Source organism: Hyaena hyaena, unplaced genomic scaffold (assembly GCF_003009895.1).
Source record: "Hyaena hyaena isolate Hyena2069 unplaced genomic scaffold, ASM300989v1 scaffold_1918, whole genome shotgun sequence".
Lineage (NCBI taxonomy): Eukaryota > Metazoa > Chordata > Mammalia > Carnivora > Hyaenidae > Hyaena > Hyaena hyaena.
Window position 1 is genome coordinate 132678 of NW_024082557.1, and position 20534 is coordinate 153211.

At 43.2% G+C, this 20534-nt stretch overlaps 1 protein-coding gene across 8 annotated transcripts; it reads right to left on the reverse strand.

The window, feature by feature from the left end:
- Nucleotides 1-1859: 1859 nt before the first annotated feature.
- Nucleotides 1860-20178, reverse strand: LOC120226960 (zinc finger protein 14-like). 8 transcript variants are annotated; one of them, XM_039225132.1, is made up of 7 exons: nt 20003-20178; nt 10021-10105; nt 9075-9236; nt 8359-8485; nt 7554-7649; nt 6961-7043; nt 1860-6521 (listed from the first exon to the last, which is right to left on the reverse strand). In XM_039225132.1, exons 3-7 carry the CDS (start codon nt 9183-9185, stop codon nt 4395-4397), a joined length of 2544 nt encoding a protein of 847 aa, XP_039081063.1. In that variant the 5' UTR covers nt 9186-9236; nt 10021-10105; nt 20003-20178; the 3' UTR covers nt 1860-4394. The 8 variants fall into 8 exon arrangements, with proteins under 8 accessions (XP_039081063.1, XP_039081066.1, XP_039081069.1 ...); XM_039225135.1 differs by having other exon boundaries at nt 9075-9229; nt 19737-20178; XM_039225138.1 differs by having other exon boundaries at nt 7554-7628; nt 19737-20178.
- Nucleotides 20179-20534: the final 356 nt, after the last annotated feature.

Sequence of the window (20534 nt, forward strand, 5' to 3'; positions counted from 1 at the left end):
GCTTTACAGTTTCTTGCAAGGTAAGAAATGCAAAGCCATGTTAGGATGTGGGTTGTCATGTGTTTTCGTCTTGATCAATGTAAACTTAAATTAGTTACCTAAAATAATTTACATGAGGGAAAATTAAATGCAGAATATCAGCCATCATGTTAAATAAAATATGATATAGGATTAAATAACGTTTTACAGAGACCTGGCTTACTCTTTATGAAAAAAACACATTTATACATGTAGAGGATGACATGCAGTAGGTTTTCCCAGTTGTTCACCTTTTACCTTGCAATGAACTTGTATTACATCATTTTGCTTTTTAAGAAAATGGGTACATTCTAGGTTATGTAACTATTAATTAGCAACATGATACTGATATAAACCTGCTCTTGGCCAGAGATACAATAACGGACAATAATGGCCACTGTAGATAAAGGGAGAAGTTATTATGTCTCCTTCCCAAAATCATTGTGCCAAATCTGTGTTCAGCTCAATTTCAAGTATTTAAAACTTCTTTTCTAAGCCTAAGTGTCCATCAACAGATGAATGGATCAAGAAGATGTGGTTTATCTATACCATGGAATACTACATGGCAATGAGAAAGAATGAAATCTGGCCATGTGTAGCAACATGGATGGACCTTGAGGGTGTTATGCTGAGCGAAATAAGTCAGGCAGAGAAGGACAAATATCATATGTGTGCACGTATAGGAGGACTAGGAGGAACTTAACAGAGGACCAACCGGGAGAAGAAGGGGGGAAATGGTGGGGGAAAGGGAGAGAGGCAAACCATGAGAGACTCTTGAATGCTGACAAAAACTGAGGACTGATGGATGTGGGGGAGAGGGGGGATGGGCATGGAGGAGGACACTTGTGGGGATGAGCACTGGGTGTTATGTGGAAACTAATTTGACAATAAACTATTTGTAAAAAAAAAAAAGTAAAACTTTTCTATAAATTGAATAGCCTTCTAAAATAGGATACAAGGTATAAATACATTTTTTTCTAATTCAGCAAGCACATGGGATATTCTCATTTTTGTTCTAAAAACTACCTGTAAACACATAGATACACGTTACAGCAAATATTCGGTGCCCAGGAAGAGACAAGCGGCATGCACTCAGGGACTCAGAAAAGTGTTGATTTCACATCAGTGCCTGCCTAGCAGAGTCACCTCCAAAGGCTGAGCATCCTGCTTTGGTTTTACTGATCATTCATACCTATGTGCTTGCGGGTTGAGCAGGATTAAAGATTCTGGTTCCTGGTTTCTGGCTGATGCAAGAGGCAAGCGAGATTATAGAAGCCAAAAGCATTCAAGGGGAATATCCAGCCTTGGACATTGGGCTTGCCCTTTTTATTTGTGTTTACCAGTTTTCCTTCTCACACAGGGCACTGAGATTGAATGCTACTGGAACCATTTCCTCAGAAATTAACATTTTGCCAAGTACTAATATACATAATCTCAAAAGAGGCAGTGCACACTGCTGAAATCAAAACAATGCAAATTATCTGTGATACGTTATTTTGAACAAAGGAGATATTGACAATGTATGAAGTTGTGTGCTATTAGAAGGCCTGTCCCCCTGCTTGAAACAAATGAGAAAGTGACTTTGAAATCGGGTTAGATGTACTTAAAACTTTCAAAGAACTTGTGAATACACTTTATAAAATTGGAAAAAAGGAAAGATATTGGAAATACTTCTATTTTGGGTATAAATAAAATTTTGGAATTTCAAATGTGTTAGTACACCTGTTTTTTCAGCTACTTCAGAGTTATAAAGAAATTAAATATTAAAAGCCAGTAGAAGCATGTATGTAGGGGCCCTATTTCCCCTTGATGTACTAAAAAACTGCATTCAATCCCGTCGATTTAAAGATCTAATTGACTTTATTAAACGGTTTGTGTGTGTTGGGGGGGGGGGTCATCGCATCCAGCAAGGAGAGGGGGCTTCTCTGGGCGAAACAGGAAAAGGTTTTTAAAGCCAAAGAGAGGAGATTAAAAGGAGAGTTTACTAGCAAGGAACGCATCCATCTCTCAGGGAAAGTTGTCTCTGTGGGAGGCTGGGTTGCATCTGGACCTGCCCCACCGGGAATGCCCCCAAAATTCCACTTTGACCTCGCAGACTCCCGCGGCGGCTGTCCTTTGCATGCCCACGTCCCCGGCCCCCAGGTCCCCCACCCACTTCCCGCTTTGAGCCGTGGGTGTGGAGAAAGGAGTGTTCCTAAAGAGGCACCGGTGAGGGTGGAGTGATCCATACGGAGACGCCCAGGAGCAAGTCTGCGCCCCCTGACTGAGGAGCCTCCAGGATGCTGGGCACAGCCCTCAACCTTCAGTGAGCATGTCCAGTGTGGTCACTGTCCAGAGCCCGCTGGCCGCCAGCGGAATGCGCACGTGCCCCTCTTGCCTGGGAAAGGGCAGCTTTGCGCACCATGGGACAGAGACCGAGAGCTCCCCATTTAGTGTTGCCTGGCAACCCAGCTCAGGTGGGGTGTCACAGCCAAGAACCTAGAAGGGTTAGAGGAAAATTATTTTTTCTTCGGGGCACCTGGATAGCTCAGTCTTGAGCATCTGAATTTGCCTCAGGTCCTGATCTCATGGTTAACGGGTTCAAGTTCAAGGGGCTTTGTGAGGACAGCCCAAGGCCGGCCCGGATTACCTCCCTCTCTCAAAAATAAACAAATACTAAAATATTTATTTTAACAATTATTTTTCTTCAGTAGTTTGGTGGTCGATGATGGCACCTTCTGAGGCAGTGGCAGAGTGAGCACACTCATTCTGGAGCTGGGGATGGGATCCTAAAAACTGGGAGAAACAGAAAAGGTAAGACTTCCTTCCAAAGTCAGCTCTCTTAGATCTCGCTCTGCAGTGCCTGGCCAAGAAAGGAAAAGAAACACTTCTTGTCCCCTCTGCCAACCTGAAAACAATAGCTACAAGGAGAGGGAGAGGAGTGTTTATTTGGGATTATAGAATTGCAGTTTGCGGAGCACTGATTCCAGCAGTAACCGGCAAAGTGTCCCATCTGTGGGGTGAAAGCAGGGTTTTTTTTTTAAATAGGCAGAGGGACAATTACATGGGTTGGATAAACGAGAAAAAAATTACCCATTGGTACTAACCATGCTATGACCAATTCTGGACAATGCCTCATGTGCACTCGCGAAGAGTGTTATTCTGCTGCTTTTGGATGGAGTGTGTGGTGTGCCTCTGTGAAGGCCATCTCATCTAATGTGTCACTGACGGTTGAGTTTTCTGATTTTGTCTGAATGATTCATTCGTTGATCAAAGTGTGTATTAACGTCCCCCTTCTATTGCATACCTGCCTCTCCCTTTACATCTGTTCATATTTGTTTTATACACCTAGGTGCTCCTATGCTGAGTGAAGACTTACAGATCTTATGTCCTCCTGTTGAATGGACCCCCTTGTTATGTAATACCCTCATTGTCTCAATATTGGCATTTTAAAGTGAAAATTTATATAGAATTTACTCACAAACTCTCTATGTAACAATCTTTAATTCATCATTACGACCTACACACATGGTTAACAATATGTAGAAATGATGCATCATCTTGTATTGTTTTTCATGTTAATATTCAAAGATACTTTCTAGTTGAATCCAATCATCATAATTACTACTGCTGAATGAAAAATAGGTCCTGACCAACATACTGGATTTTTCAGCAACAACTTTGCTTCATATGTAATTCTAAGAACTACTCCAATTGAAAGAATAAAAATCACTGTTACAAAATTCTGAATTTAGAATTCCAGATGATGTCACAATCCCACATATCTATCTTATATTTTTATAATAGGCCATTAGGCAAAATTATAAATTAATGTCTAAACTGTGTGTTAAGACACTCTTGATAAATGTTTTTCCTAATCAGGGATTTCTAATTCAAAGTCTAACCTTTCATCTTATTTTAGCAATGGTATATATACAGTGTGAGAAACTACAGGTTAACTAAGGAATTATAAATCTCTGAAGACTTCCATTCATTCACTATTACATAGAGTGTGAAACTTCACATGTCTACAATAGTTTTTCTACTAGTCAACATTTTTTTTCCATGCATATAACAATGAATAAGTTCTCCAGCATTAACTTTTCTATTATTCTCCTAGAGTGACCTCCTTATATAAAGATTTTCCTGTGTAATTTCCCAGTTAAGAACATTAGATTATTATTCAGACTTGATCTTCTTGTGCACCCTAAGACCAGAGGCCAGTTAATGTCTCTTCCTCTTTGATTACAAATATAGGGTTCCTCCAAATGCAGTTCACTCATGTTGAGAAGTTAAAAATGAAGGCATTTCCATAATGAATATGGCCATGGAACTTCCCCCACCTGAGTCCTCTGGCTGGTTTCGCATTAGCGCTGTGGCTGAAGGCACTTTGATGTTCATTCACTAGAATTAGGGTGAGTTTCCTCATGGTCTCTGAGATCAGAGTTTGTAACAAAGGCTTTTCCACATGGAAGACATGTATATGGTTTCTCTTCAGTGTGAGTTCCCTCGTGGTCTCTAAGATCAGAGCTTGTAACAAAGGTTTTTCCACACAGATGACATATATATTGTTCCTCTCCAGTGTGAGTTCCCTCATGGTCTCTAAGATCAGATCTTATAACAAAGGCTTTTCCACATAGATGACATGTATATGGTTTCTCTCCAGTGTGAGTTTTCTCGTGTTTTCTAAGATGAGAGCTTGTAACAAAGGCTTTTCCGCACTGATGACACGTATATGGTTTCTCTCCAGTGTGAGTTTTCTCGTGTCTTCTAAGACAAGACCTTCGAACAAAGGCTTTTCCACATAGATGACATTTATATGGTTTCTCACCAGTATGAGTTCTCTCATGTTCTCGAAGATAAGAGTTTTGAAGAAAGGCTTTTCCACATAGATGACATGTATATGGTTTCTCTCCAGTGTGAATTCTTTCGTGTTCTCGAAGACTGGACCTTATAACGAAGCCTTTTCCACACAGATCACATGTATATGGTTTCTCACCAGTGTGAGTTTTCTCGTGTTTTCTAAGATTAGAGCTTGTAACAAAGGCTTTTCCACATAGATGACAAGTATAAGGTTCCTCACCAGTGTGAGTTCTCTCATGTTCTCGAAGATAAGAGCTTTGAACAAAGTCTTTTCCACAGAGATGACATGTATATGGTTTCTCTCCACTGTGAGTTCTCTCATGTTCTCGAAGATTACAGCTTTGAAGGAAGGCTTTTCCACATAGATGACACTTATATGGTTTCTCTCCCGTGTGAATTTTCTCATGTTGTCGAAGATTAGACCTTGTAACGAAGCCTTTTCCACATAAGTGACATGTATATGGTTTCTCGCCAGTGTGAGTTTTCTCGTGTTTTCTAAGACAAGAGCTTTGAACAAAGGCTTTTCCACATAGATGGCATATATATGGTTTCTCACCAGTGTGAGTTCTCTCATGTTCTCGAAGATTAGAGCTTTGAGTAAAGGCTTTTCCACATAGATGACATGTATATGGTTTTTCTCCAGTGTGAGTTTTCTCATGTTTTCGAAGATTAGAGCTTGTAACAAAGGCTTTTCCACACTGATGACATGCATATGGTTTCTCGGCAGTATGAGTGTTCTCATGTTTTCTAAGACAAGAGCATTGAACAAAGGCTTTGCCACATAGACAACATGTATAGGATTCCCCATCAGTGTGAGTTTTCTCATGTTTTCTAAGATCAGAGCTTGTAACAAAGATTGTTCCACACTGATGACATGTATATGGTTTCTCGCCAGTGTGAGTTTTCTCCTGTGTTCTAAGAGAAGCGCATTGAACAAAGGCTTTTCCGTACAGATGACCCATATATGATTCCCCTCCGGTGTGAGTTATCTCATGTTTTCTAAGATCAGAGTTTGTAACAAAAGCTTTTCCACACAGATGACATTTATATGGTTTCTCACCAGTGTGAATTTTCTCATGTTTTCTAAGACAAGAGCTTTGAACAAAGGCTTTTCCACATATTTGACATATATATGGCTTCTCTCCAGTGTGAATTCTCTCATGTTTTCTAAGACAAGAACTTTGAACAAAGGCTTTTCCACATAGATGACATTTATATGGTTTTTCTCCACTGTGAGTTCTCTCATGTTCTCGAAGATTAGACTTTGTCACGAAGCCTTTTCCACATAGTTGACAGGAATATGGTTTCTCTCCAGTGTGAGTTCTCTGATGTTGTTTCAGGGAACTACGAACAAATGCTTTCCCACATAGATGACATTCATAAGGCTTCTCTCCAGTATGAATTCGGTTATGTCTAGTTAAAGAAGAAAAATACCTGAAGAGCCTCCCAAACTGATTACAAGCAAATGGATTCTCTCCTGTGTGACTTATTTTATGGGTATGAAGGTTGGCATTTCGGGTGAAGTGTTTTCCACATTCATTGCATTTATACAGTTTCTGTCCAGTGTGACTTAAGACATACTGAGTCATTGTGTAGACGCGAGTGAAAACTTCATCATACCCACTATATACAGAGAGGTCTTCTCTTGGGTGATATCTCTGCTTTTGGGAAAGAGATAGAAGACTGTTACAGGACTTCTCCTGAACATCTATGCATCCTGTTCTCTACCTATGAATTCCAGGATGACCCTTCCAAATAAAACCTTTCCTAGATCACTTACATGTACATGGGGTGTTCATCTCCAGCATGCACAAACATATTTACACTTAGAAGCATCTTTACTGGAGGGCTGACTGTTTTAGAAGATTTCATTATATGTCATGCCAATAAACCATACTTATGAAATTATCCATTTATCAGAACAGTTATAGCTCAAATCCAAGCTAGTATCTTCCCCAGATTTAAATTTTCAATCACATTCTGTGAGAAGGTACTTATAGCAAACTCTAACAACTGTTATGTGATTCTCCTCAATTGATGACTTAGGCTCTTCCCAGGCCTTGAACACGGATAGGCAAGGTTTGTCTTCATGACACTTACTACTGTCCAGCAGTTAGGTGGGTCCTTCGTGCAGATATCTTGCATAGGTATTATTTCTTGCTTATTATGGCTATTTTTCGTACCTAAAATAATTGAAGAAAAAAAAAAGAAATAAACCTAAGAACACCTTGAGTAGGGAATTAAAGTGTTGAAAAGCTCACGAGACCAGGTAAGCACACATGACCAAATGATGTGAAATTGAGGAAAATACTGGTGAAGACATACATTTTAGAATAATATCATTAGAACAAAACTCCATGTTTAAGTTAAAGAAAAAATAATATAATGATGGGCTGTTGTAGAGAATATCAGAGTGGAAATCCTAAAAGAGACCAGAAATCATGACAAAGACCACAATGTGAAATCTGACCTTCAACGAGGACAGAACATTGCTTTTCTGAGGTCAAATGTAAGTACAGGTACATGAAGAGAAACGGACATGGGCCAAATAATGACACAATCTGAGGAATGTTATCTGACTGGCCACTTACAGTTCCTGAAGCTGTCGTTCACTCAAGGAAATCTGCACGGACATCAGTAAGACCCTGCTTACTCACTATTCTTCTCACACTGAGTACATGTCTGCAGCTCACCTGGACTCCAGCCTTGGGGAGGTCCTCTTTCTTCCCTCCACAGCTCCCCTCTGTGTTCTGACTGGGAGATCACATCTGATCTGAAGAAATGACACCCTATATCAATGGAGAATGGTATGTGAATTTGCAATTTCTTGCTGAGAACTGTGCCTGATATTCTACTGTACAGGCAACTGAGGAAAAACAATCTAGGCTTTGAAGAACAGCCCAGAGAATAACGCCTTGAACACTAAAAACATGGTTAAACGTTCTCATCCTAACACTGCACCAATATACAGTAAGATCTCTAATTGCTGATGTTCTTGCCCAAGCTGCGAGAGTGCAAGAGGCTTAGTGTTTACATCCGGAAGGAAGTAAATGTTCTCACAAGGGGTGAACATTACTTTCAAAGGAATACAATGAACATAAGCTTCACCAAAATATTCTGTGGAGATTTATATAGAAAATGATACAAGATGTTATATTTTCTAGTATGCTTACGCCTCACCATACTGCCCAGGACAGAAAATATTCAGGATGTTTATTTATTAATTCAAAAAATATTCACTCTATTCCCAGCATTGTTCTGGGTCTTGGAAAACGTACAGTAGATACACACTTGTGTCCAAGACTATATTCAAATTATCATGTAACGCACATGATGAAAGAAGGATACAAATTTATCTAGTAGTTGGAAATGCTACAAAAGAATATGAGTTAGAGCAGACAGCTGTATTAGAATATGTGGAAGCTATCCTGGAACAAGGTTAATAAATAAAAAGATGGATGTAAGGATGGATGAATGAATGGATGGTGACAGACTCACCCACAGAGACCAGATGACTAATGTTCTCCAGCATCACATCTCTGTACAGCGTTCTCTGAGATATGTCCATCAGGGCCCATTCTTCCTGGGTAAAGTCTACAGCTATATCTTTGTAGGTCACAGATTCCTAAAATATCAGACACTGTATAAGGAGGGCCAGGCTGAACAATCCCTAGGGGACAACTGTCAACAAGACAGTAATAACACAGAGGGAACTGTATGTATAGAAACCTCAAATTTCATATGTGATTCAAATCTAAAGTTCTCCGTGCAGATCTGCCTTTTGCTTTTCAGATACATTCATAAAGAAATACATACACAATTATTTCATCACAATGGAACCTCAAAATGAAGTAACTTGGCAATTTTGATTTCCTGGTCGGCAATTATAACCTAGGTTAAACAGTAGTATTGAGAAGCACCTGGCTGGTTCAGTTGGAAGGGCAGGTGACTCTTGGCCTCAGGATCATGAGTTTGAGCCCCATGATTGCTGTAGAAATTACTTTAAAAAATAGTGGTACTGAGTGTGCAGTATGCTTCTTTTACGTCCAATGTGCAGATGCTTCTTTTACAGCAAACACTTCATATATACAAATGAGAGGTATACTAATATCAAAAGTAGAGAACTATGAAGCAATGCCCAGCATTCTGTAGGATGAACAACTTTCATGCAAAGCTTGGGGTCAGTAAGTGACACCTCTCATCTAAAAACTCACGTGTTCTTTATAAGATATCAGAGCAGACAGGTCCTGCGGTCCGGTTAGGGGCTGAGATGGCAAGTTGGAAGGATAGCCCCACAGTAATCTCTCCTGCAGTGAGCTCTCCATTCTTAACACCAATGATCACTGCATCAATCCTCCATATGTTAATCCTGTTTTCTGGTTCAAAGGCAACAGAATCCTCTTGATTAATTCTAGCATCTATTAGTCCTACCAAATTGCAACAGGGTTCTAAGTTGTACTCTAATTTCTACGTACATTCTGCCAAATGCAGAGTTAATTAGAAAAAAAATATTCCCTAAGCATTGTTTTCAGATTTCCAATTTTATCAAACTTCACTTACAAAGAGGAAAAGTGGGTGAAATGGGATAAGGGTAGTAAAGAGGATTTAGTCACCTTTGGGAGTTTCCAAATTAGTCAACTATATGTTTCCAAACATTTAGTAAGCTTAAAACTAAGGGGGAAATAAATGATACTGATTTCTTCTCATACACAAATGTTTCTTGTGTTCTCTGGAAAACTGTAGAGCTAATTGGCTGGAATGCCTGCCCCCTCAGTGGACTGTAAACTGCTGGTCCTGCTCATCTCTAGCACCTGGGACCACGTGCTAGGCCCACTGCACCAACTACTAAGGCCCATGGGTAAATAATTTCCCAACCAAGTCCATACAACGGATAAGGAAAGAAAACTCTGCACATTTCTTTCCTGCAAGGACATTTTTAATGGAGAATGAGATGCACTGCTGTAAATAAGGGGAAGGAGATTACTTCCCGATCCATCCCTGACCTACCAAAATAGCATCCGTGCGTCCTGGGAGCAATGAAGTAGAGCCCAGATCCTTGAATACTGGCTGGATGCACTTAGAAGACTCAGGCCAAGAGAAGCCTTCCCAGCCACAAGCAACAGAGGCTTCATTCGGGAGAAGGATCACATATCCACTCACCTGCAGTTGCATCATCAAGGGTTCGGCCACCGCGTCTCTTCCTCTGGATTTCCACTCAGAGAGTGCCAACCATATGCAGGAAAAGCTGGGCAAGGAGAGAGAAGCCAAGAGACTCCAGTCTTACGCACAATTCCCAGACCCCCGATCACGAATCCCTGATGTGCCTGCATGCAACCCCCCAGCTCCCCCTACAAGAACACACCACGTGCCCTGAGAGAGGTGGTGGAGCTCTCACTTCCGCTTGGATCAGAAGTGACAAGGCTTTGGCTACTGTTGGTGGTCAATAAAATAGGAATGTTCTTTTTTATTTTCAGACAAGGAAATGAAAATTACTATTTTACGTTAACTAGCAACTTTTTCATAGGGTTATTTAATTCCCTCCCTGATCCCCCACCCTAAAAGTCCCTGACTTAGAAAATGTATAGTGCGGAAGTTTTGCAAGGAAATAGATCTGTTCTATCTGACATTTTCGTAAAGTTGTAACTGGATTATTGTCCTATATTAGTCATTACCACAAATGACACCATAGCGTTTCATAAATCTTATACTGAAACATACTGGTAAACTTTGAGTTCTTACCAAAATTTTGTTGGTACCTAAATGTACTCCATGAAAAAATGACATTACATCACCAAAAGTAGTAGATGTAACTCACCTCCTTACACCTAGCGTCCAGAAAATAAGAAGACAAAATCAAAGTTTAATAAACAGGACTCTGCTTGGAAACTTAAAAACATTCACTGAGTTAATCCTCACAAAGACTCTGCTGATCTCAGTACAGTCACTGTTATGGACTGAATGCCTGTGTCCCCTCCACCCCCACCCAAATCCATATGTCAAAGCCCTAATTCCCTATATGATGGTATGCAGAGGGGGGGCATTTGGGAGGTAATTAGGTTTAGATGAGGTCATGAGAAGAGGTCCCCCGTGAAAGGACTGGAATCATTCTAAGAGGAACAGACCACAGCTCTCTCTCTGTCTCTACCATGTTGGGACACATTGAGAAGGCAGGCTCCTGCAAGCCAGGAACCGGTCCATCAGTGAGTACTGAGTCTGCTGACACCTTGGTCCTGGGAGTTCCAGGCTCCAGAACTGTGAAAAACAAATGTGGGTTGCTGAAGCCACCAAGTCTGTGGTATTTTATTACTGCAGCCCAGAATTATATACACGAATGACAGTTTCAGAAAGCTTTAGAAATAGGAGGGGCGCCTGGGTGGCTTAGTCGGTTAAGTGTCCGACTTTCGCTTAGGTCATGATCTCGCAGTTCGTGGGTTCGATCCCCACGTCGGGCTCTGTGCTGACTGCAGAGCCTGGAACCTATTTCAGAGTCTCTATCTCCCTCTCTCTCTGACCCTCCCCTGCTCACGCTGTCTCCCTCTCTCTCTCCTAGAAATAAATAAAAATATTTAAAAAAAAAAAAAGGCTTTAGAAATAGGAGAAAATTACATGGCTAAGGAATGACACAGGTAGTATTTCAATTCTGTTGTTTCCCAAACGCAGATTTCTAAACATGGTCCTCTTAAGGGGTACAGCCTCCTGCCAGGTCTTACCAGGATTGCCCCCCGTCCGATGAAGAATCCTAGATCCCTCCAGCAACCACAGCCTCTGTCTTTCAGTTTGCCCACAGAATCATTCCCCATGCCCACGCTCTCCACACCTGGAGACCTACATTCCACTGACACCACTTGAAGTCTATCAACCCCTGATTCCAGCCCTTTAACTGCCTACCTCAATCCCCATGTATCCTTTCTGCATGCATCGAGGAAAAAAAAATGCAGTTTTAGGGGCGCCTGGGTGGCTCAGTCGGCTAAGCGTCTGACTTCAGCTCAGGTCATGATGTCATGGTTCATAGGTTCCAGCCCCGCGTAGGCTCTGTGCTGACAGCCAGCTCAGAGCCTGGAGCCTGTCTTCTGATTCTGTGTCTCCGTCTCTCTCTGACCCTTCCCCGCTCACACTGTCTCTATCTCTCTCTCAAAAATAAATAAAACATTAAAAAATATTAAGAAAGGGGCACCTGGGTGGCTCAGTCAGTTAAGCGCTCGATTCTGGCTCAGGTCATGATCTCACAGTTTGTGGGTTTGAGCCCCGATCGGGTTCTGTGCTGACAGCTAGCTCAGAGCTTGGAGCCTGCTTCAGAGTCTGTGTCTCCTTCTCTCTCTAACCCTCCCTTGCTCACGCTCTCTCTCTCTCTCTCTCTCTCTCTCTCAGGAAAAAAAAAATTTTTTAATGCAGTTTTATACCAACTGCATACGCAGGAACTATCCCAAGGCCTGGTTGCGTGGCTCGTGCTCAATAATAAGAGATTAAAAAAACATATATTGTTAGTTCTGCCTTACCTTACTTTTACGTCCATTTCTTTAACCCTCTAAATGACCAACACCCTATAAAACACAACAGTCATAGATTTCTCAAAATCTAAATATTTGTTTGAGGAGTTTTCTTCACACCAACAACTAATTCCCTGACACTGCCTGAGTGTCCAAGGATTCAGTTCAATTCTGACACCATCATCCTGGAGTCAGCATCAGACCCCGCAAGATCAAAGTCTTAGCCCCATGGGACTTCCTCTACTTCCGATGCCAGCCACAAATGTAGTGCCCAGGCTGTCCACATTTCTGCTGAGAGCACCAGAGAGTCTAGGGTTCCCACAACCGCTCAAATTAGGTTTGGTAATTTTCTAGACTGACTCCTGAATTTAGGATAACACTTTACTTGGTTTTACTGGTTTATTTTAAGGATGAACAGCCAGAGGAAGAGGTACACGGGGTGAGGTCCAGAAGGGTCCCCCCAGAGTGCAAGGTCCCGCCATCCCCATGGAGGTGGCAGCAGATGGAAGCTCTCACCAGCCCAGAGGTTGGTCTCCAAACTCCAAACCTGGGTGTTCAAGAGTGTTTATAGAGCTCAACCTCCAGGAACCACGTCCCTCCCCAGAGGCTGCTGGGTGAGGCTGACATCACTTACAAACACAAGTTTATCATAAACACTCTCCGGCTTTAATTTCTTCCCTGTTTTCTCACTGGCCTTACAGGTAGGATCTTTAGACCTGCCACCATCTTCAGAAATCCACTAGCCTGCCTCCCTGTCCCAACTCACCCAACTCACCTGACTGTAGTCTGCTCTCAGCTCCTGAGGCACAATAGGTTTGGCTTCTCTCAGCAATTTTATATAAGTTCTGTTACCATGGGGGGGGGGGGGGGGGGGGGGGGGGGGGGAGGGGGAAGTCTCTAATAGTATTCCTACCTTCTCCATGAGGATTTCTAAAGCTTTGCTCAAATAAGTGTTTAAGAAATTAACTAAAATACTTGTATTTTCCACAAGTTTTCCAAAAAGATATGATACCCTTTATGATTCTGTTCCAAAAGTTTTCTTTTTTTAAAACAATTTCTAAAATGATCTCTCCTAAATGAGGCATTACACAACCCAGGATCTGATAACGTATCCTTTTTACTCTGTAACAGAGCTCCACTCTCTGCCTGGCACAAGCCGTGTCCACAGTCTCCTACCGCAGACACTCCTTTCTCACTGCCGCAAGGATGGTGCAGTGTGTCGAGGCTGGCAAGTGGGAATGTGTCAGAGAACCAGGAAATGAGAACTTGGTTACCTTAAATGTCTGCTGTAAAAATAATGCTCCCTTCTGAGAGTTACTCTAGGTTCATTTTTATATTTGATACAAACACATTAAGAAGAAGAAAAAAGACAAAGTGTTCTTTTTGGAACCAAACGCCTGTGCCTGAAATGAAAATATATTGCCTGGTTTTTCCTCAGTAATTTATTCTTTGGTATATGAAGACAGGTCCTAAGATGTATATACTTTTTCATATTATTCAAAATTAGTTGAAACACATCCTATTTATGGGAAAATGAACATTAAAAGTATAATTTATTCATGAAGCCTATCATATTTTGAAGCGTGTAGAGCATGGCAGTCAGTAAGATGTCAAGTAAATCTGACTTGGAGAAGATGAAGGGTCAGCTCTGCACTTCATTTGCCCTTCTGGAGATGAAGTATAGGGGGGTTTGAAGGCCTGGGCCTACAAGGATACAGAACTTCTTTCCCTTACAGTCTGACCACAGGCAGGCACACCGTGTCTTGTTGTGCTTTACAGATACTGCTTTCTACAAAGGTGTGTGGCAATGTTGATCAGTGCCAGTTTTCTTAAAGCAATTGCTCATGTTGTTATCTCTGTGTCACAGTTTGGTAATACTGATATCAGGCCAATTAATAAGTCTACACTGGCCTCCCAAGTGTTCCAGGTCTCTCACATTAAATCAAGAGCTAAAATTAATAAGCTTCATGAGGAAGGCATGCTGAAAGCAGAGATCAGATGAAAGCTAGGTCTCTTGTGTCAAACAGTCAGCCGAGCTGTGAACGCAAAAGAAGAGTCCTTGAAGGAAATTAAAAGTGCTACTCCAGTGAACGGGTGGTAAGAATGTGAAGTAAGGGGCGCCTGGGTGGCTCAGTCGGTTGGACGTCTGACTTCGGCTCAGGTCATGACCTCACAGTTTGTGGGATCCAGCCCCACGTCGGGCTCTGTGCTGACAGCTCAGAGCATGTGTGTGTGTCTCTCTGCCCCTCCTCTGCTCGTGATTGGTCTCTATCTCAACAATAAATAAACATTAAAAAAAAGTGAACTGAGACAGACCTACTGCAGTATGGAGAAGGTTTGAGGTCTGGATAGATCAACATTCTCTTAAAGCAAATCCTAATTCAGAGCAAGGCCCTGACTCTCTTCAATTCTCTGAAGGCTGAGGGAGTTGAGGAAGCTTCAGAAGCCGTCTGAAGTGAGTAGAGGATGGTTGGTGGGAGTTAAGGACAGAAGTCGTCTCCATAACATAAAACTGCAAGGTGAGACATCAAGTGCTGATGCAGAAGCTGCAGCCAGTTATCCAGAGGACCCAGCTGAGACAATTCATGCAGGTGGCTACACTGACCACTGCTTTTAAGTTGGAGAATCTACTGGAAGCCTTCTGCTGGAAGAAGATATCGAGGACTTTCAACGCCAGGGAGATGTCAGTGGCTGCCTCAAATCTTCAAAGGACAGACTGATTCTTGTTAGGAGCTGATGCAGCTGGTTCCTGAGCCTAAGCCGATGCCCGTGTACCATCCTGAAAATCCTGGGGCCCCTAGGGATGATATAGATCTACCCTGTCTGTGCTCCATCAGCAGAACAACAAAGGCTGGATGACAGCACATCTGTTCAGAATGTGGTTTGCTGAGTATTTTGAGCCCATTGTTGAGACCTAGTGCTCAGAAAACAAAACAAAACAAAACAAAACCTTCTTTTCAAAAATATCACTGCTCACTGACAATGCACCTGGTCACCCAGGAGCTGTCATGGAAATGGACAGTAAGATTACTTAGTTTTCATGCCTGCTAACACAGCACCCATTCTGCAGAATGCCAGGGGCAGTGGTGTCTCAGACATATGGATGCAAGACCCAGAAGATTGATAAATTATATAGGAATGAAAGCTTACAAAGATTTCTAGAGGAAAAAAAAAATACAAAAACAGATACAGGAGGTTCCCCTCCTTAAACTGTAGGTGCAGTTCTATAGATGAAAGAACTGAATAAATCTGAAAATATTGTTAGAAACAAAAGTTGATTTAGAAACATGTGCTCAGAGAACATGGTTCTGAGAAAGAGAAATGAGAGTGGCAGTCATTCAGGACTGGGAAAGACCCATGCAGAGAAGAATGACAAGTGCAAATGCCCTGAGGTAGGACAAGCCAAACAGGACTGTGAATTAGCAAGTGCATCCTGGCACTTGCATAGAGAGTCATAGTAACACCCTCGGGTGACAGCTAATAAGCTATGTTTTAATATTTATCAAATATCATTTGTTTTGTGCTGTTTCCATTGTTGGCAAAAAGTATTAAAATCAGTTTGTGCAATTTTCAGGCAAACAAAAGACAACATGGAAGCTTATTTGTGAAAGGAAATTGGATAGAAGCATTAAGATACAATTTCTGGGACAGAGCTCCTTATATTTGTCCTAAAATAATGATATCCGAGGCAGAGTGGAGAAGGCAGACATCTTAAAGTAATAAGACAGATACCTGAATTGGGTCTCAGATAGTTAGCTTCCTATTCCCGGTTCCTTTTATCTGTATTATTATTATTATTATTATTATTATTATGTTTTATTTATTTTTGAGAGAGAGAGTGGGATTGGGGTAGGGGAAGAGAGACACAGAACACAAATCAGGCTCCAGGCTCCAAGCTGTCAACACAGAGCCCAAAGTGGGGCTCAAACCCCACGGCTCAAACCGTGAGATCAGGACCTGAGCTGAAGCTGGATGCTCAATTGAGTGACACATCCAGGCACCCATGGTTCCTTCTACTCTTTAACTTAACAGCCCAAGAAAAATAGTGTTTGTCAGACAGAACATAAGCAGTGTTCATTTCAGAAAACAATAAGAAAATACCAAATCCCTAGGCCCTGCCTGTAGCTACATAATTTCCAAAGATTTCCTAGGGTATCCTTATGTTGCAGCTTTTTATGCATCTATGATTTCTACAAGGCTTCTAACTGGAAAAGGCAAGCTTCCTTGATGGAAGCTCAAAATGACTAAGAGACAGCTGCTATGTCCAGTTGCCAGGAAGAGGCAGAGTGGCTCAACGTTTCAATACAGGAGTGGTGGGTCACTTGAAATTCTGGCATCCTGATTTGTGTCTCAGTTATCCATTCTCAGTGTTAACATTCAGTCACGGGACAATGGTCATTCAGATGAGAGAGGTGATGTTATCTTCAACCTATCAGGTTGGTTATCCTTTTGAGTCTTTCAGATCACAAATGTGATCTTTCATGTATTGAGTCAGCTGACATCACCTATCACTGTTCTTCATGCCACAAAAACATCAATAATCCCCAGCCCTTACCAGCTACTACATTTCGGCAAATGCCCCAGCTGGTTTGTGTGTGTATGCTCCTGTAGACATGTGTTCACAGAGGTATTTCTTCAGAGAATTTTGATAACATGCAAAGATCCACCCACAAAAAGCACATGCACATGTCAAAATTCACATAATTATGTGAAATAATTTGTAGCCTCAATGAAAAGTAGTTTAAGAATAATTTCCATTATAATAAACAGTACTTATGTAGGGTTGAAGTTTCTCCTGAGGGAAAAAAAAAACGACCCAAGAAAACAGAGACTCAGAGACACTGTACAGCGTTTGGTTTCCTCAAGGCACCCACCTTATGGGCTCAGCTTCTCATGGGAAGATATGCACCCCACATAGACCCAGGAAAACTCACTCCATCTGATGTGGAGACTCCCAAGTACATATTATGTGTTCATCTAAACATTAAAGATTTGATAGAGAAGGTGGTCTGGAGGCTGAATGGGTCACACAGAAAGAATTCCGTCATTTGACTCCTAGGTAAGCAGAAAGGGATGAAGAAAACCAAATGAGAGTCCAAATGTCAAGGCCACTTAACCACTAATGGTGTAAACTCCTGACTCCTTAATCAGAGTCCAGTTCCCAGCAGGTCTGAGCAGAGTAAACCGAGCCCAGGGAATGGGACAACAATTCTGCCAGTCTTTATAGGAACTCCATAGTGGTTACTGTTCTGTTGCCTAACAGAAATATATACTCCAAATTCTGAATTGATTTGAGTTCAAATACTATTATTAAATCAACTCAAAAGTTTTGAGAAAGAGAGCACCTGGGTGGCTCAGTTGGTTAAGCATCTGACCTTGGGTCAGGCCATGATCTCATGTTTCCTGAGTTTGAGCCCCACGTTGGGCTGTCTCATATCAGCATGGATATGAGATCCTCTGTCTGTCTGACTTTCTCTCTGTCCCTCCCCTGTGGCTCACCCTCTCACAAAAATATTTAAAAAATTTTTTTTTAAGTTTCAAGAAAGTCAGAAGAATGTCTTCTCTTGTAAATAATCTTGGAGAAGTTACTCAGCATGAGTAGTTGGAATCAGGTATTGCCAAATTCCAACCAGGATCAGATTTTCCAAAGGAAACATAAAAAAGAGATGTTAACTTACACTTTCATGTTAAAGTTTATGAAGTGTACATTGGAGCACTTGGGGGGCTCAGTGGGTTGAGCCTCCCACTCCTGACTTCAGCTCAGGTCACTATTCCACGGTTCGTGAGTCGAGCCCCACATGTGGCTTTGTGCAGTAGAGCCTGCTTGGGATCCTCTTTCTCCCTCTCTGCCTCTCTGTTGCTCATGCTCTCTCTCAAAATAAATAAAACTTTTAAAAGGTATAAATGAAGTTATTGAAATTTGAAAATCCAATTTGACTGCTAATTTTTAATGTTTATGGTATGAAACCTAGTAATAGAAAATCTCTGTAAAATAGAGTGGGGAGATAGGGCAGGGAAAACTTTCCCACCTGACAACACACAGTCAAGTGCAGACCCAATGGGAAGAGGGACTGGACCCTTCAGGCACTTGACCTTGCACGTGGATACTACTCAACAACTCCAGCAGGACGAAGAGAGGCTTTCCTTATCCCCCAGGACACCAGTTCTGCCTGTGAGAAGCCACCACACTACAAACTCTCCGTTTACTCCAATGGATTTGTAGTACACAGCAACCTTCCCGATTACCCTCTTTTTCCTTAAATAAGCATGCTTCTTCTTTGTTCCTGTATTTCCTACAGTTTTCCTAAAGCTTGCTTGTCCCAGAATGTAATTCTCTTTTATTCACTCCCGACTAACTCCATCAGTTGCTGCTAAAATAACAGGAAGTTCTACTTTTTTATTTTTTGGAGGGAGGAAGAAAGAGAGAGAATATGCTCTCCAGCAGAGGAGGTAAAAGGGGAACAGGGAGAGAGAGAATCCAAGCAGTCTCCATGCTGACCGTGGAGTCTGATTTGGGGCTCCATTCATGACCCTGGCATTAAGACCTGAGCAGAAATCCAGAGTCTGAAGCCCACCGAATGAGCTACCCTGGTGTCCCTTGGCAGTTGTGTTTAAGGTTAACAACGGCAAACAAGAAACATCCCTCAGATATCAAATATCCTCAGATATTGAAAAATTACTTTTCCATTAATTAGAAGCAAAATCCACATATTTCCTAAGTGGTACCCATTATATAAGCCTCATTCATTATCCCAGCTTGACATAAAACATTAAGAAATAGAAAACAAAAACAGTGATTAGAATATCCCATACTTTTTGGGCGCCTGGGTGTCTCAGACAGTTGAGGTTCAGACTCCTGATTTTCACTGAGGTCATCATCCCAGGGTCTGCGATCCAGCGCTGCATTGTCCGCGCTGGGTGTGCCGCCTGCTTGGCATTCTCTCCCTCCCTCTGCCCCACCCACTTGTACTCTAAATACAATAAAAAGGAAAGAAATAAAAGAATATCCCATACTTATAAAAGAAATCTTCAGATAGCTCGGAGTCACCCCAGGAAAATGTGAAACCGCAACACTGACAAATTAACGACCCAAAGCGATTCTCGGTGGCACCCACGCTTCTCCCCAGGTCCCGGACACTCAGTCTCGCGATAAGCACCCTCTGCTCTGGGCCATATCCCACCTATCCAGCTGGGTCTTCACCACTAGCACAGACCCCGCCTGCCCTGCTCGGCCCACTAACCCGCGCCAAGCGCGGCCGCCGGGGTCCCGCGAGGCCCAAGCCCCCAACCCAGCGTGTCCAGCCAACGGGGGCTGTGCACACACCTGTCACCCTAACGGGGACACATCGGCGCGCTCAGTGCAAAAGACCCCAAAGCTCTGAGTCTCACCTGGAACTGCCCAAAACAGTCACGGCAGGTAGAGAAGCAGCAGTCGGCTCCCACAACCACCAACCCCCCCCCCCAAGAGACCAGAGCTGCTACCCCGCTGGCGCGTGGGACACAAGGAGAAGCGGGAGCGGAAAGGCGGGTCGGGGGCGGGGCCCCGCCACAAAACGGCCCGCCCCCGCTCGCCCTCCTAGGCCCCGCCCGAACGTGGCCACTTCCAGCTCCGGCCCCGAACCTCCGCTCACGGGCCGTTCGCGCTCTTCGCTCACCTTCCCTCGGCCCCGCCGATCGTGCATCCGCGTCTGGGGACTCAGCTCACCTTTTCCAGGCCCCGCCTCACGGTAATCACGACCTACGCCGGTGCAGCCTTTGGGCCGACGCCCCATCCCCACTTAACCTCCCTCGGCCGCGCCCCGTGGCTGGCCACGTCCCACATCGGCCCTGCCCCTCGGCTTTTGTCCGGTTCCCGCTCACCCTCCCTAGGCCCCGCCCCACCCTCGCCACGTCCCGCACCAGCGCCGCCCCTCAGTGGACGTCCCCGGCCCCTCTCTCTCCTCACCCTTCCAAGGTCCCTTCCCCCGCTAGCCACGCCCCAAACAGCCCTGTCCTTCAGTAGACATGCCCTCCTTGTCTCCGCTCACCTTCCCTAGCCGCGCCCCACGCTGGTTACGCTTGGCACCGGCCCCGCCCCTCCGCTGACGCCCCGTTCCCGCGACCGCTTCCTAGGTCCCGCCTCGCTCTGCACACGTATTGCACCGGCCCCGCCCCTCCGCTTCTGTCTCTTTCTGGTCTGCGTTCCAC

What these genes read in the sequence shown, in the direction of transcription:
- LOC120226960 (XM_039225132.1), bottom strand. Translation starts at nt 9,185, where the DNA reads ATGGAGAGCTCACTGCAGGAGAGATTACTGTGGGGCTATCCTTCCAAC. An exon ending in TGATATCTTATAAAGAACAC is followed by an intron (nt 8,486 to 9,074) that starts GTGAGTTTTTAG and finishes CTGATATTTTAG; the next exon opens with GAATCTGTGACCTACAAAGA. An exon ending in TAGTCATCTGGTCTCTGTGG is followed by an intron (nt 7,650 to 8,358) that starts GTGAGTCTGTCA and finishes CCATTGATATAG; the next exon opens with GGTGTCATTTCTTCAGATCA.